Here is a 22,078-nt window from a genome sequence, read left to right on the forward strand (position 1 = left end):
TTAATGTGTGTAAAACTGAGTTCGCTTCTCAAACCTGTCCCTCTTGTTGTCTTATATATACTAATGTAATTTCTTGCTTCTAGTTACTTAAAAACCTTAGAATCAACCTTAGGTACTTTCTTTCTCTACGCAACAAAACAGCAAATTTTGTTAACTCTACCTAGAAGAATATAATATACATACCCAGAATCTGACCACATCCCAGGCCAAGTTACCATCAGCTGCCACCCTGTATTATTGCAGTAGCTTCTTTATTGTTCTTAGCTTGTTTCTCTTGTGTGTCTGGAGCCTACTCGGGATGCAATAGCCACAGTGGTAAAAATGTAACTTATGTTGTCATTCCTTTGCTTAAAAACTTCTTGTATCTTCCTGTCTCATGCAAAGTACAAGCCATTGTCTTTGCAGTGGCCTTTCTAGACCCTCCATGCTTAGGCTCTTCATTATTTTCCTTTGGCCTCCTGTCTTGCTTTCTCCTCTTGATCACTGAGCTGCAGAATATTCCCTCATTCTTGTTATCAAAGTGCCTCAGCACCATTTGCTTTTCCTTCTCCCTAGAACACTCACGTATTTACAGATCAGGTTTCTTCATCTTCTCACAGTCTTCCCTTGTCTCTGTCTCTCTCAGTGAAGCTTTCTCTGACTGCTCTGTTGGAAAATATTCCTTTCTCTTGTGCTTCATCCTTCTTACTACCTTATTTTTCTCAGTAACACTTAACCTCCATGGAATATACCATATGTTACTTATTTTGAATCCCTTCCTCTCTCCTCCTCCTCCTCCTCTTCCCAATTCTGACCTGAAACCCTTGAGTGTTCAGCCCTCTTGCCTTAGTCTCTGCAGTAGCAGGAGCTCCCAGCACATGCCGCTAGACCTAGTTATGGTTTTCTTCAAGAATGGTTTGCCTTAAAATTCTTAGTCACAAAAATAAATTTAAAACTATTTCTCCTAATAGAACTTTTATCTAATGAGAAATAGTAGCTTTGAAAAACATGAGATATATTACTTTTGCATATTTTTTAGTAAATTACATATTCTCATCTTAGAAATAGTTGTTCAAGTTACAAAATTGAAGCATATAAAGTGGACTTTCAAACTGTTTGTACTAAACAGTTTTGTTTAGTGATCCAAAAAAACTCAGTAATATGGTTATCTATCTTGTACACTTAAACATATGCAGTTATAACCTTTAGAGCACTTTCTTTTCTTTTCTTTTGTACAATGACAATTACACATTTTGGGTTTTATTACTCCCACAGTTCTTATTACTTTTTTTGAAGAGAATAAAACCAAATGTGACATATCAGAACAGAGTCAATCAAAAGGATGGACATAATAGATAATGTAAAAACAAAATACAAGGTGATCAACAATGGTTACCATACTGCCTCTTGCTATTTTAAGAAGAATTGACAGTTATAATAAAATTGAACTAAACAGTAAAGAATAAAACCAAAGCATTGGAGACATTACAGGACTTTAAAAGAAGATAATAGTCAACCGGAATGGGCTTCATAATGAATCTTATTGTCTTCACAGTTTTGCCTATACTTTCGAACTTGGTACTATCAAGCAAAGCAGAATAGGGGAAAATCAGTCAAAACAAGATGGTGAGGGCAATACAGGATTTCAAATCAAGTTAATAGGAAATCAAAGTATTTTTTATCTATTTTTTCCTTAATTAAAAAGATAAAAAAGAAAAAAGTAAATAATTTTAAAAAAGGGGATTGAGATAAAAGAGGGCATAACAACAGAACAGCGCAGGTCAAAACATAACCATTTAAGCAAAATAGTGTTTCACCACAAGATATCCCAACATAAAAATAGTTACCATAGTGTCTCTTTCCTTGAAATCTTTGAGTATAACTTCATATACTGTAGCACCAAACATATCAAGACACTGTAAAACCATTCAAAAGAATGACATTATTACAGGGTATTTAGAACCAATTAACAGAAAATGAACAATGGCTTCTATAAAAGTATTTACTTATATTATCATATATAATAAAATCCAATAAGATACAACCTTTTAAGACCAATGGAGACAGAAGAATGCAAGTTTGATGGGACTTCAAAACAAGATGATATTAAATCAGCACTAGCTATTATGATGTTTTGTTTTCTCCAAAATAGCTGTTCCTACCATCCAATCTTCTCTGCCTCATTTCTGTTGAGCTTTTTTCTGTCGTTTGTTGTCAGTTTGTCTTCGTCATTTCGCTTTCTGTTCCATTCATTGTGGCCTCTCTGCCACTATTTCTGGAATCTTGGTATTTTCCTTTTTTAGAATATCCTGCAGTATTCTCTGTAGAGTTGAATTGGTGGTTGCAAATTCCCCTAGTTCCTCTTTATCCTGGAAGCACCTTGTTTTTCCATCAATTTCTAGGGACAGTTGTGCAGGATATATCAATCTTGGCTGGAGGTTATTATCTTTCAAAGCTTGAATTATTTCCCCCCACGCTCTTTGTGATTTGATGGTTTGTGCTGAGAAGTCTGCTGTAATTCTGATGGGTGTTCCCTTGTAAGTGATCTGTTTCTTGTCTCTGACGGCTTTTAATATTCTGTTCTTATATTAGATTTCTGGAATTTTGATTATTACATGCCTGGGTGTAGCTCTGTTTGAGTTGTAGGTGGCTGTGGTCCTGTATGCCTCGTACATCTGAGTATCTTTACCATTTGCTAAATTAGGGAAATTCTCTTGGATTATTTCTGTGAATAGCTTTTGTAGTCCATTTGTTTGTGTCCCTACTTCTTCTTTTATGTTCTTAATTCTTATATTATAGGTCCTCTTATCATCTTCTAGCCTTTGTATTGTTGCTGTTGATTTTTTGTTATTTTTAAGAAGTTTTTCATTTCATGCTCCCATATTACAAATCTGCCCTCCAGTTCAGATAATCTATCCTTAGTTTCTTTCAAGCTGTTATGCCAGTTTTCAATAGAGTTTTTAGTTTCCTGGTAATCTCTTTGAACCTGCTTCACATATTCTATGTTTTCTCTATTTTCTCCATCAAACAATTCTCCCCTTTTTTTCTATTCTTCCATTCCACCATCTGTTTTTTCTTGGGTGGTGTTTAGCATTTCTCTAGCTATTCTACTTATATCTTGCTTCAGGTTGTTAATAACTTCATTTCTGAACTCGTCTATGAGGCTCTGGAGATAGCACTTTATGTCTGTTGGTGCCGTGTCTGCTATTGCATGTTTCTCCAGATTGGGGGCCAAGGACCCTTTCTTGTTGCTCCCTCTTCCCATATTTCTTGTTCCTTTTATACAAGCGAATATAGGAGGCCCAGTTTCTTTCTTTGTTGGTTACGGTTTGTTTGAATTGCGCCGGCTAGGTGTTCGTGCCCACTGCAGTGTACTAGGGAGACACAGACCTGGGCAGCCTATGCTGAGCCTGCCCCTCCAGGTCCCTATGGAAGGATTCACTGCTAGGGTGCACCTCCAGATGCTGGGACCTGGTTTGGGCTAGCCTGCTGGGTCTTAGTCAGTGGCGTCACGCAGGTCAGGCACTCCCCACAAATCCCACTTGAGAGGCGAATATGTGACTGAAGTCACTGCAACAACCTGTTCCGGCTAGTCTGCCCGGTCCGAGTTATGTCCTTTGCTGAAGCCTCCTACTCTATGGAAGGGTCCCCAATCTGCTCACTCACCTCAGGTCAATGTAGGGTTCCCAGCAGTCCCACTCTCAACTCCATTCACCACTTCCCACTCTCAGAGCTTTCGCGCCTCTCTCCTTGCCGCACGGATTGGGACGCAGCAGTGGCTGCAGGAAATTCAAATCGCAGCTTCCAGTGGCGCGGGGTCCGGCTTCAGCGCTGAGACCTTATCTGTTCCTGTTATATCACCGGGATTGTGTTTCCAGTTGGTTTCTCTTAGTTTAGTTCATTCCTGGGCTGGCAAAGTATATCTCCCCTTGCTTAGGATTTCTCGCCTGGCACCATTCCTGGATTTTAAGTGAGCCTCCGAAAAGACCCTCCGAAGCTGCTGCTATGTGTCCACCATGTTCTCCCGGAAGCCCAACTTTTGCATATTTTGTATGTGTGTGTTAGTGGGAGTAAAAGCTCAACTGTCATACAAGCTCAATATTTGAAAAGTTTTATGTGATTAATCATTTTTGTTTTATAGGATAGCTAAGTTATTAGCATTGAATTTCCTGTACTTCATATTGACACTATCATTTTTATTCTGATAGGCTCACAGCTGGCAACCTGGAATAAAAAATCCATATCGTGGTGTTGTTGTATGGCCTGTTCCTGAAAACATTGAAATCACTGTAACACTGTTTAAGGTAAGTTCTACTTGTGTTTTGTGTTTTTGGGACAGGGTCTTGTTATGAAATTCAAGCTGGCAATGTGCTCACTTTGTAGCCCAGGCTGGTCTTGAACTCACAGTGATCCTCCAGCTTCAGCCTCCCAAATGCTGGAAATACAGGCTTGCGCCACCATGTCTGGCTCAGTAAGTTCTGCTTTTAAAAGAACCGTATGTACTCAAAGCTGACAGTATATTTCAATGTTGTTTATTTGTGTCCACTTTCTTGTCCAATGTGTGTTATTTTTAGGGATATAGCAATTAATGATAGTGTAGTAATTATAATTTGGGGTTTGTTTTGAAGTTGTTAGAATTAAGATTAGCTGAGATACTTCTTTTATCATTTCCTACATTCTATTCACAGTAAACTTTAAAGTACTTTTCCCATGGAAAATTGTTTATAGAATTCCCTAGTCCTGCTCCTCATTTTGCTAGCTCTGTTTGAAAATAAGTTACTTTAAAATTAGAATACAGTGAATATTTTGTTAATGTTAATGCAATAAAACATGTTTAAAATTGATACTTGGTAACTATTTTATTGATACTAATATTTATGAATGTCATAATTTAAAGGTCAAATACTGACTAAAAATTCAAAGCACAGATTCAAAAATGTAACTGTTTATATACCTTTCTGCTTCTTTTACATGTGTTTCTTGAACATATGCATACTTCATGATATAAAACACTCACAGTAGGTAGTTAAGCACTTCTAACTCTTTAACAGTCTCCAAAATAACGGTAGGACAACTGTCCTTCAGTTTTAGTCTTTTGGGAAAGTTAGAATTAAAAACCAATTGCTTATTTCTTTGAACAATTTAAATTGTGTTGAAGTTACTTTTGTGACATGTGAGAAGAGGGCATTTTATTAAGCGTAACTTAGTAATGTAATTGTGAAAATCCACCAAATATTTTAGAACATGAAATGGAAGAAAAGCAAACTAAAAGTAGAGCTTAGAGTGTAAAATCACTGCTAAAAAAATGTTTTTTTTACTTTGGAATCTAGTATGTTAATTCATTCAGGAATTACTGATGAGATCAGTAAAACCAAACAATATGATGAATGTAGTACCCCATAGATGAAGTTTTCTCTCTCTTTCTGTTGCTGTCCTTTTTTTTTTTTTTTTTGAGGCAAGGTCTCACTAGATAGTTCAGGCTGACCTTGAACTCATTACGTCATAGTGCAGGCTGGCCTCGTACTCACAACGATCCTCTTGTGTTAGCCTCCAGAATACTGGATTACAGTCATATAGAAGTATTATTTTTAGCTGATATGTATTTTGTAGATAATCGGTTTCTGTCATATTATATATATTTATGTAACATTATGAAACATGTATATTACATCTTAAAAGAATGAATAAGAAGAGCTTTACAAAAAAAATCATCTGGGCTAGGTGGGATTGTGTAGGATTTCCACAGATATTAGAATAAATAAAGGCACAAAGTGTAAGACATAGAGAAAAAAGTAGTGAAGTCACATTATATGTGTACTTGATTTATTCAGGTTCAATTCCATGTGTTAGAGGCAGGGTAGGAGAACATTGCAGCGTATTTGAATTTTTGGATACAGAAAGGCCCTGATATTCTCTTACTGGGACTTGGTCCTACATACTTCGCCTCAGGAAGCATCTTAATTATGATTGATTCTTCTGTTTTTATTACTACAACTGAGTTTGTGCCTAGGCTGTATCAAGATAAAAGTGACTGTAGTATTCTCACAATGAATTTATTTCCCAATCAATTTTATATATAAATTTTCCCAAACCATAGTTCTGACCATGTTTTCCAACTCAGATTCCTTAAGATCCCTCTAATCTATGAAATAAATCCCAACTCCTTAATTACTTAGTCATTTCTGTTTATTTATTTTGTGCTATAATAAAATAGTGGCTGTTTTATACAATCAGAGCTGTACTGAGAGAGCTATTTGTGTAAGTAAATTCACACAGGTGGGATAAAAATCTACTGAAAGAAATTTCCTTGGTGGTGGGCAGAGGGAGGATAAAATATAGTAGAAGAGAAAAGCAAACTGAAAACTCATCTTCCTGTAAAGTAGGTTTATGGAGAAAAATGTCTGAAAACAAAGGCTAAAGGAACTTTCTCATGATGAATTTAGAATACAAACTGCTACTTTAGAGATCAAGTAATTAAATATAACATATATACTCGGGAGCGAGATCCTAGTATCCTCCTGGCCTGTCTTGTAGCATTAATAGAGAATATCTATCAAACACTATGTCCCAGTTCTTGTAGTGTCTGATTCATGATACAGGTATTACTTTTACTGTATTTAACAGAACAGTAAACTGAAACCTAGAAAGATAAAAAAAAAAGGTCTCAGAGCCAGGCATGGTTTAGCTGACCTGTAATTCCAGCAGTCAGGAAGGTTAAGGCAAGAGGGCAATTTTGCAGCTTAGCAAGACCCTGTATCAAAATAAAAAATAAAAAAACACTAGGGATGTAGTTGACTGTGAAGATCTGGGCTTCAAGCCTCAGTGAGAGAGAAAGAAAGAGGGGGCAAAGGGAGGAAGGAGAGAAACAGAAGAAAGGAGGGAGCGAAAGAGAGAAGTGGGGAAAAGGAGAGGAGGGAAGAGAGTTGCCTTGGGTAATAGGATCCATTACCCTTTCTCAGGTTTCTGGGGCATTTTTAGGGTTAATGAGTGTCTTAGTTACTTTCTTGTAGCTGGGACAAAATACCCAACATCTACAAGTTAAAGGAAGAGAGGTTTATTTTGGCTCAGGTTTGTAGAAGTTTCAGTCTGTAGTTGTGTAGTTCCAAGGCACCGTGGCATGACAAAGGAGAAACAACTCATGGCAGCAGAAGCAGAGTGAGAGATTTCGAGAGCAGAAAGGAGATAAACTCTTCCAGGCCACGCACCCGCTGTCCCACCTCCTCCAGCCAGTGCTTCCCTCACAGCATCACAGTTAGCTATATACTCACCAGTGGACTAATCCACCGATAAGTGTCCCACTCCCATGATCCAGTCACTTCTAAAAAGCCCCACCTATGAGTACATAAGGCTTTGGGACAATAACTCGACGTAGACCGTAACAACTGGGGAGAGGTGAGAGGGAAGGTAGCAGCAGTTCATGCCGATTTGCCATTTTGGTTTAGTTTATGAAATTCCTTATAGTCCTTAGAAGTTTCAGATGATTACATAAGCCCCACCCTGAAGAACACTTTGCCTCAAGAAGTAAAATACTTGGAGCTATAAAAATGAGGGCAGAGCTTTGTGTGAGTGTTTAATATCCTAATAAAGTTCGTATAGTTTATTCACCTGATTTAGTCAGGTTTCGTTTTGTCTTGTCATATATGCAATGATGCAAGATAGTGATATGTCTCAACAAAAGTAGAGAATTTATTAATATATAACAGTGACTGAACTTTTGTGAAATTATGGAGGTGTGATATGAGGCAGGCTAGTTCCCTCCCCCTCAAAAAAGTTGGTAAAAGCTAAAAACAAAGCTGTTTTATATTTTCTTACTTGGATTGATAGGCTACAGACTTATATTTCATATTTTGTCTTTGTTATAGGATCCTCATGCCGAGGAATTTGAAGATAAAGAATGGACATTTGTCATAGAAAATGTAAGCTGATGGCACACTACTTTTCATATTTTGTACTTTATATGTATATATTAAGATCCATGAGCATTTTATTGATATGGGAAATGTTGCTTTGAGAAAATTAAATAGTTATTTAGGAGTTTTGAGATAATAACTAACATAACAAGTACTTTTGTTCAACTGTGCCTTTGAAACCTAATTATGTATATTTTGTATACATTCTGTTTGGGACATGATGGCAGAGTCTCAACTTATTCATCTTTTTATTTGTTTAGCCTCAGCTTCTCACATAGCATATACTTGTTTAAACATTTGTTGAATGAAATCATGAGTGACCCTTGAAGTCTTTAAAAATAAAGTAGCAAGCATATACTAACTTTTTAGTAAATGTTTATTCATTGGGGTTTAGATAAACACAAGACAATGAAATATACTAATTACAAGTATGAGTTCTGACTGGGTGTGGTAGTACATGTGTATATAGTTCCAGCTACTTGGGAGATTGAGGAGGAGGATTGCTTGAGTGATGAGTACTAGCTTTAGCATCATAGCAAAACCCTTATGCCCAAAAATGGTATGGGCTCTGAAGTCAGATAGACTTGATTGGAAGTCCTAGTTCTTCTAGTTATAAGCTCTGTGATCATGGGAAATATTATAAATTTTTCAGCCATAAAATATTAAGGTTGTAAGGATTCAGTAATTCTCAGTCACTATTAGCTTTTTCAAATTTAATTTGATTAATTTTATTTTATTTTAAAGAAAATAAAATAAAAGAGGACAGAACAAAGCAGATCAGAACAGAACAATGTAAGCAACACAGCACTTCACAACAAGACCACCGGATATTAACAGTAGCTACCATAATGTCCCTCTCTTTGAAATAGTTGAGCGTACCTTCACATACAATAATAACAAACATAACAAAAATAGTATAAAACCATTCAGGAGAAGGGGAAGTATTACAGGGCATTCAGAACCAAATAACAGAAAATGAACAATGGCTACTATAATATCTCATTTTCCATAAAAAATTTGTTTATACTATCACACATACTAAAATCTAGTAAGACATAACATGATAGAACCAATGGAAATAGAAGAACAAAAGCATGATAGGACTTCAAAGCAAGATGACATTAAATCAACAATGGCTGCCATAATGTCTTCTTTTCTTTTTTTTCTTTTAAAGAGAACAAAAGAAAACAAAATGAAACAAAGCAAATCAGAACAGGAAATGCAAGCAACACAGCACTTCACAATAAAACAACTGGACATCAACAGTAGCTAACATAATGTCTCTTTGAAGGTTGAGCATGCCTTCACACACAATAATATCAAGCATAACAATATAGTAAAAAACATTCAAAAGAATGAAAACATTACAGGACTTCAAATAACAGGAAATGAACAATGGCTGCTATAATACCTCATTTTCCTCAAAAAATTTGTCTATAACATCACACATAATAAAATCAAATAAAACACAACAGGATAGAACCTATCAAAGCAGAAGAACAAAAGCATGGTAAAGCTTCAAAACAAGATGATAGTAAATCAGCAGTTTTACCATAATGTCTTGTTTTCTTCAAAATAGTGTTCATATCATCTCACATAGTAAAGTCACACAAAACAAAATAAAATCAGACCAATGAATGAAAGCATTATAAGACTTTGAAACAATATAATAGGAAACCATGATTACCATAATATTTCCCATTATATTCAAAATAGCTGCCCTTACCACCTGAAAGCATAAAATCTAACAAAAGACAGAAAAAGCCAAACCTAATAAAATTGTGTAAACAATGCAAGAGCTCAAGATAAGACAATAAGAAATTGACAGTAGTTTCCACCTTTCCTTCCCTTTGCTCGTTTTTTTAGAAATTTTATTTAAAGAAAGACTGAACAAAACAGAAAATGGGTAGAAATAATACATACTTTCAAAGAAAGAATAATCACTAGTTGATATTTATATATTATCCTCTTACAAATAGTTATTCAAGCTACAAAAGTGAAGCATATAAAGTGGAGTTTCAAACAGTGAGACTGCAACCAGTTCTGTTCTGTTCAGCAAAAAAATCACTCTGAGCAAAGAATAATAGTATTGCTGGGTTTCACATTATGATACTCCTGGATCAGCCCTGGATCTCTTTTTCTTCAGAGTATCTGTTCATTTCATCATGTGTCATGAGATCAGTTCTCATAAACTGTTTATTGGTTCTATGAATGCATAAATCTTAACATGTATTTCTATCCTTTCTATATTAGATGGAGGAACAAAACAAAGCAAGACAAAACAAAACATTCCTATAAACACATGAAATGAAAAAGACATATGAGACCGCTGTACAAGGGGTTCTAAACACCATGGTTACTGTGTTGTCTCTTGTTATCTTCAATAGAATTGGCTATATCATCAGACATAGTATAATTGAATATATCAGTACATAACAGTATTAATAAAAATACAATTTTGTATGTAGTATAAAACTTCAAAAACAGGTAGTAATCAAGCCAGAATGGATATCGTAGTGAGTCTTGCCATCTTCAGTGTAATTGCCTAAACTCTCAGATTTGATACTATCAGTCATAACAGTTTTGAGTAATATCTGTTGATACCAAACAGCAATCACACAAACCAGATTTAACTAAGATCAGTCATGATAAATTAGTATAAGTATACAGGGCTCCAAATTAAGTTAATAGGAAATTAAAGATGATTACTGTGCTATATCCTGGTGTTTTGGGGATAGCTGTCTGTGCCCTCAAATCTAATGCCAGTAGACAAACTGTGACAGAATAAAATCTATCTAAGCAGAGTGGTGCGAGTAATATGGGTTTTAATTCTTGATACACTATTAATATCTTCTGCCGTATTTTTAAAGACCATTCCTCCCCTTTCACTTCCTCAGGGTGCATTGTGTATCTTTGGGTCTCACCTAGACCCTCGGTTTTAATTGGGGGGGGGCAACCTGCTATTTACCTAAGTGGTTCCAAACCTTCTCCCTCCTGGACTTGATCTCTAATTGTATTCCTTTACCTATTAAAGCCTGTCTTTCCAATCTATCCACAAATACTGGTCTAGTTTCCCTATTACTCTTTGGCTCCCTGTCCCACAGAGCATTGTTTTCCCATATTTGATTTTCAGTCCATATACCCTTTTTCAGGTTAAATTTCTTATAAAGAGCATCTCAGTGGACCCTACCTCCTGATCTACTTTAACTGTGATTCTCTTTTTTTTTTTTAATTTAGTGTATCAAGGCTGTCTATGTTAGAGTTTATAACCATCCTTCTTTGCCTCATTTCTGTTATGCTCTTGTTTGCCATCAGTTGTCTGCTTATCTTCTTCATTCTACTTTCTGCTCCATTCATTGAGGCCTCTCTGCCACTGTTCCTGGAATCCTGGTAGTTTTTTCTCTCTCTAGAATGCCCTGCAGTATTCTCTGTAGAGTTGGATTGGTGGTCACGAATTTCCCCAGTTTCTCTTTGTCTTGGAAGGATCTTGTTTTTCCATTAATTTCTAGAGACAGTTTTTCAGGGTACATCAATCTGGGCTGGAGGTTATTTTCTTTCAGGGCTTGAAATATTTCGCTCCAAGCTCTTCTTGACTTGATGGTTTGTGTCAAGAAATCTGCCGTAATTCTGATGGGCCTTCCTTTATAGGTGATCTGTTTCTTGTGTCTAACAGCGTTTAATATTCTGTTCTTATATTGGAATTCTGGGATCTTGATCATTTTATACCTGGATGTGGCTCTGTTTTGGTTGTAGGTGGCTGGAGTTCTGAGTGCCTCATATATCTGAATATCATTTCCTTTTCCTGTGTTTGGGAAGGTTTCCTTAATTATTTCTGTGAATAGCCTTCGTAGTTCCTTTGTTTGTACCCCTGCTTCTTCATTCACATTTTTATTCTCAAGTTACAAATCCTCTTGTCTTCTAGCCTTTATATTGTTACTTCTGGTTTCCTTGTTATTTTTAAAAAGTTTTTCCTTTCATAATCCCACATTGCAAACCTGTCCTCCAGTTTGGATAATCTATCCTTAGTTTTTTTCAAGCAGTTTTGCCAGCTTTCTATGGAGTTTTTAATTTCCTGGTAATCTCTTTGAATCTGCTTCATGTATTCTATTTTTTTATATTCTTCATCAAGTGGTTCTCTCCTTTGTGTTCCTCCATTCTTCCATCTGTGCCTTCTTGAGAGGTGTTCATCATTTCTTTTATTAATCTATTTATATCTTGCTTTACTTGGTTAAATATTTCACTTTTGACCTCATCTATGAGGTCCCAAATATATTTCTTTATGTCTGTTGGTGCCGTGTCTGATATTGCATGTTTGTTGTCCTCAATCTCTTTTGTATTTACCTTTCTTGGATCACTGTTCTCAGGGTTGGGGGCTGGGGACTTTTTCTTATTGTTTCCTCTTCTCATAATTTTTGTTTCTTCCATACAGGCATATAAGAAGGCCCCAGTCCCCCTTTTTTTTTGTTGATTCTGGTTCTTCTGAAGCGCGCTGGCTAGGTGACCCTGCCTACTCCATTGTGCTGTTGAAGTGTAAATAAGGAGGGCATATGTTGGTCCCTCCCCTCCGGGTCAGCCAGCCCGCCTGGGCCTTCACCGCACCTTAGTGTGCACAGCGCATAGGGAATTGGTCTGGGACACCCTACTAGTTCCCAGCCCGAGGTGTGACCCAGGCCAGGCACATCTGACCAATCCTGTCTGGGAAGGGAACGACTGATTGAAGTCTCTGCAGTACCTTGTTTCTGCCAGTCCTGCCCGGTTCCAAGATGTCGTTCCCTTTCCCGTAGAAAGATTTTATTCCCGACACTCACCACAGGTCAATGCAGGTCCCCTACTGGCTCTGCTTTCTACTGGTCTTGCTGGTCGCCAGCCTCAGTGCACCCGCACCCCAGCGTGACTGTGGCTCTGGAGAGTAGAAGCTGTGGGAACCTGGGTAGTTTGCTGAGTTCCAGCCACGCAAGTTCAGGCACGCCAGCCAGTGTAGTTCTCTGGTTCGCTGCTCCCTTGTGCCATCACATCTCCCCACCAAGGCCTTCAGGCTACCAGCCACCAGCTTCACTGTTCCTGTGCATCTCCGGGTTCCAACAGTGCTTCTGGCACAGTGGGACTGGCTCTGGTGAGAGCGCCACCAGCTACCGCCTTCTTCTGTTCAAGTTTTTCTTTTTAAAAATTCTTTCTGTGGGCTTCAGTTCTCACTTTAGTTTTTTCCTTGGTCAAGGGGATCTACGTCTTTCCTGCTTTTCCTTCTCCGGGATGCTGTATTCCAGCATCTGGGCTGTTTCTCTCAGAGAGGCTTTGTAGTTTGCTGCTTACTGTTCCACTGTCTTCCCAGACACAGCAATGTCTTCTTTTCTTCAAAGTAGCTGTTCACACCATCACACATAATAAAATCAAACAAAACAGAATAAAAACGTTCCAACTAATGAATGAAAACATTATAAAGCATCGAAGCAATGTAATGGGGAATCATGATTACCATAAAATCTTATGTACTCTTGCCATTTCTTACACTAGGCAGACTGCACAGTATTTATACATGTGAGTTTGATTTATTTCACTTATAAGTATGGTCTCAAGCTGCATGCATTTATTTCTAAATAGCTCAATGTGATCATTCTTTATAGCTGAGTGGTACTCCATTGTATAAAAATACCACAACTTTTTTTATCCATTCCTCAATTGATGGCCACTTAGGTTGTTTCCAAGATCTGGCTATTACAAATTATGCTTCTATAAACATGGGTGCATACGTATCACTGTGGTATGATGTTTTCAGTTCTCCTGGGAATATGCCCAAAAGTGGAATAGCTGGGTCACATGGGACTTCTAATCCCAGCTTTTTGAGGAATCTCCAGACTGACTTCCACAATGGTTGCACCAGTCTACACTCCCACCAGCAGTGCAGGAGAGTTCCTTTTCCCCATCAACATTAGCTTTTACCAGTGTTGTTGTCATCATGATCATTGCATTTCTAAAGCATCCTTGTTACAGACACGCGCTGCATTGTACTTTTCCTGTCTGTTCCTGATTTTGTTTTGTATCTCAATGATGAAAGGACTCTTAAAGTTTTTTCAGCACTTGGGTCATTTTTAGGCCTGAAGAGCAGGAAGTAAGATCCAATCCAAACATAGTAGCAAAGTTATGATTGTTGTACGTGAGTCATTATCCTTATGTTAAAGTTTCACACATGTGTTAACAAATTTGGTTTTTTCGCAGTGATAGATTTCAGCATCATACTTGTAATAGTATAAAGTTTAAAGAAAAAACTGTGAACAGACTTGTTGAAATTGGTTATAGCCTGAAAAACTAACTTTAACTCTCATGGTAAGGGCTTCTTTTAGTACTCACGTGTCTGTTACACATCTGAAGTGGTTAACTTGCTGTTGTCTAAAGAATTAGCCAGTTGAGCTTGAGTTGTAATTAATGGCAAAAATATAGAATAACATTTTATATTTTTATAGAGAGGTGTTTTTATTTTGCAGTTAGTTTTAAGATAAAGATGCAGTAGTCCCAGGTCTCTGAAAAACAGGCTGTAAGCTGTTTAATTTTCTGAAAGTTTCAAGTAAAAAAAAAGCTATTTGATACATGTTAGATTTGACCTCAAATCTGTGAAAGAAAGATACTGTTCTTAAATCTGTGTTATATATTTATAAAGGTATTTTAAAGGCCGATAGAGATATATTAAAATTTAAAATAAAATGAAATTTAAATGTACCATGAGTAGAGGTGTATTTGGATTATCCTTTTCAATTAGGATATATATGTATCTGAAGTGAAGAAGTACATTTATAGCCTTTGGATATATTAATATAAGCTTTGGAAGCTTATTTTACCCATTTTCCTATTTATTATTGAGAAGTTGAAGTTACTGAAAGGAAATTGCAAGTTAGGTAAGGGAATGAAAATAGGAAAAAAAATGAAAAGTAAGATATTTCAGCATTTTTTCTCTCCAAACATTTCTTAATATATTACATTCACAGAAATTCATTAAAGATAATAGTTTTTATACTTATTCATATTGTTTACTTCATTAAACTAATTTTTAATTGAAATATTTCTAGAAATTAACTTTTACTCTATAATCAAATAGTAGTGAAACCTTACTCCAATTGGTGTCAAAAGAACTCTGTATTTTTGTAGATTTTCAGCTGTCATTATGCTTTTTTCTTTATTCTTGTTGCTGATTAAACCCAGGGTCTAAGATATGCTAAGCAAATACTCTAATACTGAGCTATTCCCCCATTTCCATTATGCTTTTTAACACCTGAGTTTCTGCTTCTTTGTCTCTTTGCTTCCACAGTTTCTGATTTTTTAAATGCATTTTTAAAAATCTCATAAAATAGTGAAGCAGTGAAGTTTTGATTGAGTTAGAATTTAGTATGAATCCGGATGTTATATCTTCAAAGCTCTTAAGTGAGTTCTTCTCTAGTTCTTGTTTTTGTTTTGTTTTTTCCTTTGCCTATGCAGGTAAGTTAACTCTGTTTACTGGTTTTGGAAAATGTAGGTCGGTTGGTTTTATGAGCTGTTAATAGGACTCTCGGTTGGATAAGTAAATCTAATAGGAAAATGTCTATTTCATTAAGCACTTATAGCTCCTAATAATCATTATTATTAGTTTACCAATAATTTAGTATAATACCTTTTGAGTTGTAGTTTCTTAATTCATATTTGTTGAAGGAATGAGTGAATGAATGAATGACTATAATTAAACCCAGTGAACCGTAACGATTAGTGTTTTTAAGAGAGGGATTATGTTACATTAGTAGTGGTCATCAGCTATATGAAAAAAAAATTTTAAAGTAGACTATAGTGGCAGTAAGACAGTATGTGTAGGAGCCATATGCCATTGCAATTGAAGCTCTTTTGATCAACCACTAACATTTATATGGGTTTTCTCATACTGTTTGTTCTGTCTTTAAAACATCCAAGCTTTAAGTCCACATGTGTCAACTGGTACGCAGCTCTATGACACACTTCTATATAGTTGTGTTCTCATCAGTAAACTATAAGTGAGTTTGATCCCTTATAAGACCTCTTGATGCTACAGTAATATAACTTAATTAGACATTTCATAGATTGATTAATCAGTTTAAAAGACTATTTCATAAACTGTTCAATGCTTTAGAAAGAGTTGGTAAAAGTGAATTGCTAAAGAACTACTATCAAGTTTGGTGCAGGGGGTACTTGCAAAAAACTAGAAGGATTTTTTACATTCAAGTTGCAATTCTGTCATCCTTTAAGTATTAATTTCAGTTAAAAGAAATCACAATTCACTAGTGATACAATATGGGTCTTGATTATGTGAGAAAATAGAAAGCTAACAAAATTATATTCAAAGGAGAGGCCATTGAAATTGTTGATGAAACACTTTAACAGATACTAAACAAATAGGTTTATTTGGTATTGATATTAATTTTTCCCTTTAATTGCCCAGCTCCCATTCCAATCAGATCATTTGAGAGGGATCCTATGCAAATGTATATTACAGAAAGCAACCTCTTGAAATTTATCTTTATAATCATCTGTAGAATTAGTAAATTGTTCTTAAACATTTTCCTATGGTGTGCGATTACCAGTATCACCAGACATCTCACTTTGGTTAGTAGGTAGTAGCAGTTTGCTTTACTTGACACTGTCTAATGAGGACTTTTTAACTTTTCATATATGTGAGCCATGTTCATTCATTCAGTAGTATCTAGTTAGCATGAATTATGTCCTAAGCACTGTTCTGGACCTTGGAAATGAAGTGGGCATAACACAGTTACAAATCTCTTCCTCATAGAACCTATTATCTCCCCATACATACCTAAGAATAGCAATTAATGTACAAAATACATAGTATGTTAGACAAGATAAATAAAGGTTAAATTTATGACAAATAGTATGTTAGATAGATGTTACAGAGAAAAAGCACGCAAGAATAAGGATCCTTCTATAGGATTATGTAGATATATTGACCTTCTTATTCTTTAGAAGATCTACAAAGAGAATTGGTGTATGCTTATTAAATTAACTTAGAATGTAGCTGAGAGTAGATGAAATGAATATTGTAAAACTGGGAAATTTAAAAAGAACCTTGAGACCGTATATTAACCTTTTCCTAGGTTATAGCGCCCCACAGTGGTGAACGGTAGAATTTACTTGCCTGGGAAAGTGCTTATTCCTGCAGAAAGATCACCTTACAGTGTTCTGCTCTACCTCACATTTTAAAATATGCTCGCACATTTTATACAGAAGAGTTAGTAATTTCAAAAAGTTAAAATGTGTCTTTTGTAAAATCTAGATTTTGACGGCTAGTACACTTTTGGGACAGTGAAAAGGCATTGTCTTTGAAATTTCAGTATCTTTCTTTGCTTTTTGTGTTATGCAGTGAATAAAGAAATTTTAGACTTTATCTATAAAGTGCTATAGTAGTAATATTAACAAAGAATGAAGTTTTGTTCAATAGTAAATAGTCAAATAAAATAAAATTCTCTAAGATCCATAACCCTTCCAAATTTATTGGGCACTTTGTATCAGATGTTATATGTAATATATATATATATATTACCTTAGATAGGTGTTGTGAAGAACTCTTTGTTACTGTTAATCCTATAGGATTAAAGGTAAAGTCTACAAACTTCTTTATTCATTGTGTAACATATTATCTAATTTGTCCATTGCAATAACTCTGAGTCATATGTAGTCTTACTTTACAGATAAAGAAAATGAAAATTACAGAGGTTAAGTAACTCGCTCAAGGTTATATGGTTAACAAGTTAAAATTTTATTCGGTCTGTCTTTGACAGGGTCTTTGCCCTCAACCCTAAGAAGTAATTGCACCATAATGACAAAGATGAGGAGAAAAAATTTGAGACTGTAGAATCATAAAGAAGTTTTTAATTAGCACTCTTTAGTGACAAAACCGTAAGAATAGATGGATAGATTAGATTACATTAGATTAATAAAAACTTGTCTTTATATTCAGTCTAAAAGTTACTTGGATTGCTTGACTGCTATTAGGCACCATAAAATGGACTTTTAGAATTTATCAGTCACCTGAATTCTGGAGATTTTTTTTCTTAAAGCAACCTTCTTATCTCTATGTAAATTGAGATAATTTTCGTTTTGTGACACAAAAAAAGATTCTCTGGTTTTGCCTGAGTTTTCTCACCACAAAGCTATTTTTATATATGTTGAAATTTAAGAAATGCTTCTGCCATTAACCATCTTTGTGATCTTAGATGAGTTAATTTTTTAAAGCCTTAATCCTGAAGTATTAATATCTAATATAATTTTATAGTTCATTAAAAATAAGAAATAAGGTATACAAAGTATCTAGCCTACTAAGTTCTTATAATATCCCTTTCTAGAGGACATAGAAAACCGTAAAGGGAAGGAAGCTATATTTCTAAATGTATTGTTGTAAGATTTTATTTTTCTTCTCCTTTATAGCACTTAGTCCTTTCAGTAACTTCTGTATTTCATCTTTAAAGGAATGGCAGAGAAGTTTGTAACATCACATTTGGATTAAACTTAAAATATTTTTATTTTTCTAAAATGTTCATTTTTTGATTAGAATATCACCCTTTTATAAATTTAATTCAAGGTTTAGAAACATATTTTTTGAAAAGTAAATAAACGCTGGTAATTTATTAATATCTACCTCTAGGTTCATGTTTGTGTTTATTCACAATATATGAATGTAATTCAGAAATATGAGTTTTAAGTTATTCTTTATTTTGAATAATTTACAGTCAGTTTATATATTATTAGTGCAGATGAACAGGAACAGATATTATAAAACAGGTTTTTTTTGTTTCCATAATTTAATAAAATCTGTTTATATAAGCAATTGTGTGTACGTGTGTGTTTAGTGTGAAGCCGTAATTCTATTTAGAAACATTTTTTTCCTTTCCTGATGTATTAGACTACTCAACTAGATCCAGAGCCACTATATTTGTAAATTTTATCTATAGGTTTTAGTTTTAAAAGTCTTAAAGTTTTTATTTGTTGGTTTTGAATGCGTCTAAGAAGGCATATTGATTAAAAAGTTCAATCTAGATTGAATTCGTTCATTGTGCAAACATTTAATGTATATTATCTGTATGCAGGCTTTCTGTGAATATTAAATATTTAATTAAGACAGAATTTTATCAATTACAAGATTCATTTTTTCCCTTTTTTGTGAAATAGGTTCACTTTTCATATATGATATCCTAGTTATAACACGGAGTAATTTTTTTCTTCTTAGTGTTATATAAACTTATGGGTCATCCCAAAGCCAATGAAACTTCATTTGATGATGTAGAATAGCCTATTTTTAAGAAGCTGTATAAACTGGTAAGGAGTCAGATAAGTAAAGGAAGAACTGCAGGAAAAAGATGTTCATAGAGTATTAAAGAACAATACGGAAGGGTGGTCAGGGAAGACTTCCTGGAGGAAGTACCTGCAAAGTTCAGTTTTCATTAAAAAAAAATTAAGTTAAACACACCCACACAAAAAGGCATTCAGAGCAGAAGAGAGCTAGCAGAAAAGAAAGATACGAGCAAGAGAGACAAAGATGAATTCAGAACAAGAAAAAATATCAGAGCAATAAAAATGCAAAACCAAAAGAAAACATGAGCTCACTGATTAAACATCAGTAGACATTTACTTATTTTAAAAAAGAAGCCTAATGAACTTAATAGACATGTGACTCATGTGAGGGTCTGTGGCCTTTTTGGAGATCAGTGGGGTATCAAATAATCTTCCTTCCCTCCCCCAGGCTATGTATCTTGTCTTTTCCACTATTTCTGATTGTGACTAATGAGATGGGCAGTTTGGCTCCAACAATGCTTTCTTACTATTGTTTATTAATTATGTTAGTTCTAAGGCACTACTATAAATTTTCTATTCTGTTTCTTTTGTTGGATTATATTGGTTTGCTTGCCCAAATCGGAGGTCACTTGTCGAGATGATTATAAGAATAAAGATTGATATAAAAGCTCAGTTAAATTTGAAATTTGAATCCCCTTTGAAAGTAAAGTTCACCTATTCACCTTACAAAGTTATATTCTGGTAAACCATCTCTGCTTTTTCTTTCAGAGAAAAAAAATATGTTTCTTTTATGTCTTCTTAACTAAGAGATCTCACTCTGATGTCTGAGTAAAGACTAGATATTTTCTCAGGAATTATTTACCTCACACTTGCCTCCAGGTTATTGTTCTAAACTAGGATTACTCTTTCAGCCCATGCCCTTCCTGAATACCACTTTTTCAAAAGTCCAGAGGATGAATACTGCAACACATTTCACCAAAATCAGAAGCATTCTTTTCCCACCATGTAATCAATACAGTTTATAATCCATATACCAGTCAATCAGGTGGCTTTTCCTTTTTAGGTAGGCGGTGCTTCTGCATTACAGTCTTATTTATAGCCTTCCTATTAGAGTTTCACAGCCCCCCACGCCATCAAACTAAGTCTTAAACCTGATCAAGAATCTTCTGGGAAATATATTCTAATTTTGTTCTGTTAAGTAAAGGGTGGCTTATTCAATAATGCTATATATCTGTATTTATTAATATTGTATTACTGTATGGGTATTACATGTTTTTTTTCTCCTTGTAGTAGGTAGGAAACCAGTCCTTCCCTCACTGCATGCATTGCCTTTGGTTAAGAAGGCATTAAATTCTCACTCTTGCTGAAAGTTAGGAAGTTTGTGTGCCTAGCCACAGTGAGAGTGTTGTCCTATACAGAATATACGTCTAGAAAAATGATAAATTGGAAATACATATATTGTTAGGTCTCTTTCAGGCCCTTCTGTTGATCTAACTTCTCAACCATGTTCTTTCTTACAGCCAGTGTTGGACACTTTTGGATTTCTAAATATTTTAGAAATTTGAGGCATACAAATTTAGCAGATTGCTTTTTATTATTTTTTGTTTGTTTATTTAGTGTACCAAGAATCAAACTCACTTCCTTACACTTGCCAGGCAGGCACTGTGCTGCCAAGCTATGTCCCCAACAAATGTAGCAGTTTTCATAAGTCTAGTCAAGATCCATTTTTTAAAAAACCCTCACCTTAACTTTTTTCTTTTGTTATATTTTGAAACATATATAATAGAAGAAGTAGAATACCAAAACACTGTGCTCCTAATTCCCAGCTCAACGTTTTCTGTGTTTTGCCAAACACATTTCATCAGTCCTCCTATGTTACTTTTGTTTGCTTTGCCAAATTTTTGAAGTAAATTTTAGATGTTGTGTCATTTTTTTCTGTGCATAAATAAGGGTTCCAGTTTAATATTGGACTCACTGTGATTCTCTTGCTAAATGGTGCTGACGTGTCAGGAAAGGTAAGCTTCCTATAAAAGAGTTTTGTTGTTGTTATAAAGTTAACTTCCTTTTAGGTGATCTCTCTGACCTAGGAGGCAGAGGATTCCAAATTATTTTGATTCTTTAAAAGTTATATGCCAATACTGCCATAAAAGTAATAAGTATTTGTTCATGTTTTTACATAAAAAATTGACCATATTAGAAGCAATAAGACTTTGTCTCCTTAACTCCCTTAGATCTTAACTTCTGCCTATAGAACAAGAAACTCAGTTCAGACAGCCTTTCCTGGTCTTTTAATTACCTTGTCCACTTACTGTTGTATATGATTATGAGAATGGTGACAGACTCTGTAAATTAGGCAAGGTATTCTAGATCATGACTGAGGTTAAATGAAGCTTTGTTAGCCAACTCCTCTTTTTTGTGAAATTTCAGAGAAAGTTCATTAACACATTTTTTCCTCTGTATTTTTTATGTTAAATATTTAATGTGTCGTTATAGTTCAGAAATCTTGCAGATTGTGCATCTGGAGGAAACTTTCATCTGTTTTATTTTCAAATGCCCTTTTGACTTTAAAGAAAATAACAGGAAACTTTGTTTTTCTTAAGAAAATATGTCCAAGAATGATGGTGCACTTTTCGAGCTGGTTATAATCATGATTTCTGTGTTCCTTTACCTATCTACTTAAATGTTTACTTAGTTTTTCATTTTATAAAATAAGACTTAATTTAACTAATGCACAAAAACATAAAGGTTGTATATATTAATGTGCTATTGTGATGTTTTGATACATGAATACGTGATATAATGTTTAAATCAGATTAAACATTATCTGAAGCAGCTATCATTTTATCAATCTGTTATTGGTTGATGATAAAACATCATTGATGTTTGAAACAATG

At 34.9% G+C, this 22,078-nt stretch overlaps 1 protein-coding gene across 10 annotated transcripts in view; it reads left to right on the forward strand.

Annotated features, from left to right (window-relative positions):
* The window catches only part of Ehbp1 (EH domain binding protein 1), a 321,489-nt gene that overhangs the window by 63,957 nt on the left and 235,454 nt on the right, over positions 1 to 22,078 (forward strand). For all 10 annotated transcript variants that reach the window (XM_063229491.1, XM_063229492.1, XM_063229490.1 and 7 more), the window contains exons 4-5: positions 4,188 to 4,283; positions 7,842 to 7,895. In XM_063229491.1, the coding sequence (XP_063085561.1) occupies positions 4,188 to 4,283; positions 7,842 to 7,895 (150 nt within the window). The remainder of the gene's footprint in view (positions 1 to 4,187; positions 4,284 to 7,841; positions 7,896 to 22,078) is intronic.

Source organism: Cavia porcellus, unplaced genomic scaffold (genome assembly GCF_034190915.1).
Source record: "Cavia porcellus strain 051 isolate PalLab524CR breed Dunkin Hartley unplaced genomic scaffold, mCavPor4.1 scaffold_18, whole genome shotgun sequence".
Taxonomy (NCBI): Eukaryota; Metazoa; Chordata; class Mammalia; order Rodentia; family Caviidae; genus Cavia; species Cavia porcellus.